This window comes from Spea bombifrons, chromosome 5 (assembly GCF_027358695.1).
Source record: "Spea bombifrons isolate aSpeBom1 chromosome 5, aSpeBom1.2.pri, whole genome shotgun sequence".
NCBI lineage: Eukaryota > Metazoa > Chordata > Amphibia > Anura > Pelobatidae > Spea > Spea bombifrons.
Genome location: NC_071091.1, coordinates 31,298,664 through 31,305,424, shown reverse-complemented (window position 1 = coordinate 31,305,424; position 6,761 = coordinate 31,298,664). Strand labels below are relative to the sequence as shown.

The window sequence follows — 6,761 nt, the reverse complement described above, 5'->3', positions numbered from 1 at the left end:
CGTGTCTCAATGCTGCCGCAGGAAAGGGTTAGCTGGACCGTTTCCATCCCATCAGTAACTGGCAGCAGTCTACCTGTAAATTAAAAGCTGACAGTCTCAATAGACGGCTTAGTGTAGTCTGCTACGATCTCTCTGTAGACATCCCACCAGAGGCAGATCGGCTTACTCATCCAGTCACACCCTTCCTTCCGTGTTCTCTTACAGCGCTCGGTGTACCATATTGTCGGCTGGCTGAACGGGCATGGCTTCTGCCGGTGTGGGGGTGGAGGAGCTGCAGGCTCGGATCCGGGATCTGGAGGATGAGCTGAGAAGGGTGAAAGGCAATGATCCCCACGAGATCCACAGGACCAAGATTGATAAGATGAGCGCTGAAGTGGTGGATTCAAACCCCTACAGGTGTATATTCCTTGTCGCTTGAATGGGTGGCATCGGTGGCGCTTAAAACTAATAAATGGATATTGATGCATTAGCCCAAAGTGCACTGTTTAATCTACATTGATCTCATTTATTGGGCCAACACACAAAATATTTGTGACATTGTGATTGTAACCTCTGATCTGAGCAAATGTAAACAGAGGTTCTAGTACTTTACGTGTAAACCACCCCATATTTATATTGTACGTCGCTGCGTAGTATGTTGGCTCGTAATAAATAAAGGCGAGCGTTGATTTCAACCTAGTTTTCTTTCTCTGTGTTTTCAGTCGCTTGATGGCTTTGAAACGAATGGGGATAGTGGATGATTACGAGGTGAGGTTGCCCGATTAACAGATAGACGTACGTAGTTTTTACAGGACTAGGCAGTGTTCTTTAGAACACCTCAAATCTGACGATCTACAGCAGGGGTGTCCAAGCTGTGGCCCTCCAGCTGCTGCAGGACTACATCTCCCATACTCCTCAGCCAGCCCCTTAGCTGAAAGAGCATTATGGGAGATGTAGTCCTGCAGCAACTGGAGGGCCGCAGTTTGGACACCCCTGATCTACAGGGTCCGATCCGGAATCGGCATGAAGTCCGAAAATACGAGCAAACGGTGATAACTGCGACACTATGATTCTTATTGTAAATGACAGAAATGTGACTACCATATGCTGCTGCACATAACTAATGTGTGCAAGTAATCACAAACAGATAGAAATGTTAAGAGCATATGTTTTAAATGTCAAAATAATCAATAAGATTTGATTATATTTAAGAAAATGATTATATTAAGTAGAACAGGTGCTTGAGGTAGGTGACATGCCACTGACAGATCTAAAACTAAATAGCGATTGTAAATATATGTAATATATATATCTTTTAGAATTTGGGTAATGTCTCCTGATGTAAACGATGTGAATACCTGTGTTCTCATAAACCCATATTACCTTTTGTGACAGAAAATCCGCTCGTTCGCTGTAGCCGTAGTGGGAGTTGGCGGCGTGGGCAGCGTGACCGCTGAAATGCTGACAAGATGTGGCATTGGTAAGGTAATACATGATTTTTATCAACAAATATCCATTTAAGAAAATAATTGCTGTGAGATTGGGCACTTTACCTGTGTGGGAAACATACAGTTTTTGTGTTATAGAATGTCCTTGTTTCATGCTTTTTATGCTTCAGTTACCGGTAAATTCCTCTTCTTTAAAAAAAAAAATAAATACATTCCATTTTGGGCTTTTTTTTATATGGTTTGTAATTTATGATGATTTGTTCATTATTTTCAGTAGCCAGTCCCTAATGACATTTATAATGGTTTTGTTGAATTGATTAGTAAATCCGCATTGATGCTGACTTTATGATTGATCTACTCGGATCACTCTTATCGGTGTGTATGCCACCTGCTAGAGATGGTCACGTTTGGTCCCAGCCAACTGAGAGCAGAGACATAGTAAACCCATTTGGTAATGAAGGATATGACTGAGCCTTTTATTTAAGTATGAGATAACGATTCTGTTGGAGAGAGAACTCCAATATCTCCGCTCGCCGTGACTCACGAGAGACCTCCGCTGTGATTCTTCTCGTTCCAGCTGCTGCTGTTTGATTACGACAAGGTGGAACTGGCCAACATGAACCGATTGTTCTTCCAACCACACCAGGCAGGACTTAGTAAAGTGGAGGCTGCCGAGCATACGTTACGGTAACCTGCGTTATATGGGCTTTACCTGCTTACTGATCTTTCATTTTAGACATGTTTATTGTAGTAATCCGTTTGCTATGTTTTAGGATTGTTCAGAGGTTGTATCGGGCATTACCAATGTTAAAGCAGTAAACTAGCATGGCAACTTTGCTTTTCTCATTTGTGTTCTGTTACCTTGTGTCTTCATAGGAATATAAACCCTGATGTCCAGTTTGAAGTGCACAATTACAACATAACGACAGTAGACAACTTCCAGCATTTTATGGACAGGATAAGGTAATGCTCCCCTTTGCCTATATATATGTATATGTGTGTATGTATATGTGTGTATATATATATATATATATATATATATATATATAACAATAAAAATAAAGATCCCCATCCTGTGATTGGTTTGTAAATAAAAGCTTCTTCTAATTTAATGGATTTTCTCTGGATGAGTAAATATTTAATATATTGTAATGTTATTACAGGAAATATGCAAGCCAAAGTGTTTAACAAGTTTTTTTTGTTTGTTTAGTTTATTATGTACACCAATTCGGAACATGCAGAATCCTAAAAACTCAAACAGACATGATGTTTGGAAATAACTCCATTATTTTAATGCATTTAATATTTAAATCCTCTATTTTTCGTTGATGAAGCTGCCTGTGACTTTCCACAGTCCCTTTTAATATTCTACTTGAGCTGTGTTTTTATTTTTACGTTTCGATTATGAGAGTATGAAGTGTAACATTGTCCCTTTTGTTCATTTTTGTTTTTTCTTTACTTTAGCAAAGGTGGATTAAAAGAGGGTCAACCTGTGGATCTTGTGCTTAGTTGTGTGGACAACTTTGAAGCCCGGATGGCAATAAACACTGTGAGTGTAATTTCATTAGCGGAAAGTCCAAATGCTTTGTGAAGGTAATGGACTGTGATACCACCATTACTATGTATGGGTTCATTGCTGCTTTTGAGATCCTGATATTTCCAATATGTATGAACCAAAAGATTTAGGTACAATGTTGACGTTATTAAAAAATAACCTAATATTATTAGCAGACACCAGAATCACGTTCACAGGTATCAAGATTGGGGCTTTTTCTCTGCTTGGTCCTCACCTATGAAGACTAACATAATGTAATGCAATGGGTTCAGGCCAAGCGATTCTAAAAAGTGTTTCATAGAGTGCAGAAAGGCTGGAGTATTGACTTCTAAAGTAATAGAAAGGGCATGTAAAAAGACGTGACTGTTTTGTTTCTTTAAATATTATTTTGGTGATTAAATGGTACATCCTTCCGGTGTGTGAGTGATACTCCACTAGCAAGTCAACACATCCTTCGATCGCTTTAGCTCCTTTGATTACTTTAGAAAGGAGCGGTTAACAACCGTACTATAGTATATGTATTACTGATTGTATCTTCCATATGTTTCCCTTCAAAGGCATGTAATGAACTTGGACAAGTCTGGATGGAATCGGGAGTCAGCGAAAATGCGGTGTCCGGACACATTCAGCTTATTAAACCAGGAGAAACGGCCTGCTTTGCGGTACTTATCCCAGCTTGATGTTTATGTAGTAGGACATAGGGTATGAAATTGCGTGAGCATCACTGTTACGTTGCTTTAAGATTGATCCTCACCCTTTGAAAGTTATGGAGTTAAATGTCTTTGGATTTGCTGTTTCCCTGTTAAACCAAGACGCCCTTCAGGCTATGATGATTTTGTGGGAATGGCTGTAGCTTGGGAATTTAATTATTTCTTAGCTCTGCAAGCTGTATTAACTTATTAACCTGTTCAAGCACCCTACTATAAAATGTTTGTGCCATTGGCCTTTGCTTATATCTGCCGTGTTTCCCTGTGTCACTGTGTATAACTTAGTGTGACAATAAGCTTGGGCATCAGAGCCACACCTAGTATAAAGTTTTATGGATTGCCAGGTTTGGCACCCTAAAATACAACTTCAGGTGCTAAAAAAAAAAATACCTATAAATTTTTAATGTGTAACTTTTTTCCTATCTGTTTCACCCATACATAATATTTACGGTGCATGTTCAAGAATAGACAAATATTATAGATCAGGAAAGTATATTTGTATTATATTTTATGTATTTACCTTTGTTTCACAGTGTGCTCCTCCTCTGGTGGTCGCGGCCAACATTGATGAGAAGACTCTGAAGCGGGAGGGCGTTTGTGCAGCCAGCTTGCCCACTACTATGGGAGTTGTAGCTGGTTTACTTGTCCAGAATGTTCTCAAGTAAGTAACATATTCCACGCACGAAGCAGCCCTAGTTTTCTACAAAATACGCTTGATGTATGCATAGGTTTCTATTCTTACACCCACCCGTGCATTCTGTAGATTACGTCAGGGGATTGGAAGTCAATTCCATTTGTCTTTCAGGTATCTCTTACACTTTGGCACAGTTAGCTTCTATCTGGGGTACAACGCAATGCAAGATTTCTTCCCTACTATGGCTATGAAACCTAACCCACACTGTGATGACAAATACTGCCAGACTCAGCAGTCTGAGTACAAGGTAATCCGATGACGGTTTTTGGGTATTCTGTTAAATATGTTCTATGTGTATACTTTTCTAGGCGATCAGAATAACATTGGAGGGGCTTGACACCGTAACTTGATCAAACGAACCCATCTCTATGGGTTTCTTACATTGGGAACATCAGCAGGCAAGCCTTTTTGTTGGCTTGATTACTTTTTTTTGTGCTCCTACTGAAATTCAATATTATACATTACACTTTCTTAGCAAAACCATTATTTTCTAACTCACAACACGGCAAATTTTAATTCAGCGAAAAGAGGCAGAAAAGCCCAAACCAGAAGTGGTGGCAGAAGAAAAAGAAGAAGAAATAGTGCATGAGGACAACGACTGGGGTAAGACATATTGCCTAAATGAAACCGCAAGATATCTGGTTGATATGGAATGTGCAAAACTTGGTAACGTGAATATGTTGAGCTACATTAAGCAATGCATTGTGCATGGTTACGGTTCATAACCATCTCATGGTTCCATTATACTACATACTGAGCCAATATATTTCCCTTTCCTCACTACTTTTACACCTAAATAATGTATTTGCAAACAAAAGCAATATGTTGAGTACAACATTTTTAACCATTCACATTGGTTGTTTTGATTTGCCTTCCTTAGGTATTGAGCTGGTTTCAGAGGTGTCAGAAGAAGAGTTAAAAGCTGCTACTGGGCCAGTCCCAGAGCTGCCAGAAGGAATCACTGTGGCATATACCATTCCAATAAAGGTACAATGGGCAGAATTACTGTAATAAGATGTTTCTGTTGGCTGAAAGCTCAATGTTAAAAGATACGCCAATGAAAAAGTGGGCTGTGTGGTTCCAGTTTCAGAACACTGGATTCCAGTATAAATAAAGGAATATAAGTATTTCACCTTTTTTCTTGTATTAAGACATCTTGCATGTTAGAATATAGATAGTATGAGTGAATAGAAAAATAGAATTTGATGGCAGATAAGAACAATTTGGCCCATATAAATGTCCCTTTGCCATTTCTTTTTAAGGTCACAAGTACCTTTTCTGTGCTTGCTCAGGAGGAGTTCTAACTTTCTCTCCTCTGTTTCTAATATATCTGTAAATAGCTGGTTTTATCCTTAATGTGTAAATGTTCATATGCATTTAGGTGCCAAAAATGTGTATATACTAAAAATAATTTATCAGATATATTGTGCAGAGCATGGTACGCATATGCAATACAAATGACAGCTTATCGTCCGATAAAATATAAATGGAACAAATTGTATCATTTAACTTGACATACTTTTATTTGCATACTCAGACGGCATATATGTTATGAATATAACTTAAATTAAGTCATTTTTTAAATGTCTACACTAATAGTATTGCAGATAAGCAGAAAAATACAATCTAAGTCTAATAATTTGTTGCGTGAGTCCAAAAGTTGATGGATATTTAATTTCATTCATTCAGTTGTTACCCCTTTTACACTATATGCAAATATGAATTGTGAAATCCTGCATTCTGTTTACAGGAACCCACGGCTGGTGTTACGGTGGAGGAGTCGGAGCAGAGCCTGGAGGAACTTATGGCCCAAATGAAGAGCATGTAGAAGGCCGTTAAAGCCTATGGTTGTGGGTTCTATTTGCTTAGAGAAAAGGCTTGCAATCGATTTTCACCAAATAAATCGGTGTTCTACTTTAGCTAATTTGTCATGTAACTACACTTGGTTGTGCTTGTACATTATTAAGGACTAATAAAATTATTAAATATATATTTAAACCATGGTATTTATGTACATGCAGCTGTTTTGGAATTTTGAAATTAAATTATCAAAAAGTGACATAATTAGGCAACGAGCCAAATTCCTGTTTCTCTGCAAATCTATCTGCGTTATTCTGGCCTTTGTGCACTAATGCAAAAGGATGGGAGCCACTGGGACAGCTTCTCCCGCGTTCCACCTATCGGCGGAAGTAAAGAAACATCAGTAAAGTAAGAAGGAAAAAATAATAATAATTTGAAAAAAAGAGAGAAAAAAAAATTATCCAGGGGTAGGTTGGATCACCATGAACAGCGGTTCCTGATGCAGAGGACTGCCTTGTAATAGGAACAGCCATTTACCCTCATTTCAAGTAAAAAAATAAGAAAAAAAATGTAAAAAG

The 6,761-nt window shown here is 38.4% G+C and overlaps 1 protein-coding gene across 2 annotated transcripts; it reads left to right on the top strand.

Moving 5' to 3' along the window:
- The first annotated feature begins 18 nt into the window (after nt 1-18).
- Nucleotides 19-6,373, top strand: UBA5 (ubiquitin like modifier activating enzyme 5). 2 transcript variants are annotated; one of them, XM_053466276.1, is made up of 12 exons: nt 19-396; nt 702-747; nt 1,375-1,464; nt 2,005-2,114; nt 2,304-2,390; nt 2,892-2,976; nt 3,540-3,644; nt 4,223-4,350; nt 4,495-4,630; nt 4,905-4,986; nt 5,264-5,370; nt 6,134-6,373. In XM_053466276.1, exons 1-12 carry the CDS (start codon nt 242-244, stop codon nt 6,209-6,211), a joined length of 1,209 nt encoding a protein of 402 aa, XP_053322251.1. In that variant the 5' UTR covers nt 19-241; the 3' UTR covers nt 6,212-6,373. The 2 variants fall into 2 exon arrangements, with proteins under 2 accessions (XP_053322251.1, XP_053322252.1); XM_053466277.1 differs by lacking the exons at nt 19-396; nt 702-747 and having other exon boundaries at nt 1,381-1,459.
- Nucleotides 6,374-6,761: the final 388 nt, after the last annotated feature.

Bases quoted from the DNA above. Each gene is read 5' to 3' on its own strand.
- UBA5 (XM_053466276.1), top strand. From the start codon at position 242: ATGGCTTCTGCCGGTGTGGGGGTGGAGGAGCTGCAGGCTCGGATCCGG. The intron at 4,351-4,494 runs GTAAGTAACATA...TTTGTCTTTCAG, and splicing joins CTTGTCCAGAATGTTCTCAA to GTATCTCTTACACTTTGGCA. The intron at 5,371-6,133 runs GTACAATGGGCA...TTCTGTTTACAG, and splicing joins CATATACCATTCCAATAAAG to GAACCCACGGCTGGTGTTAC.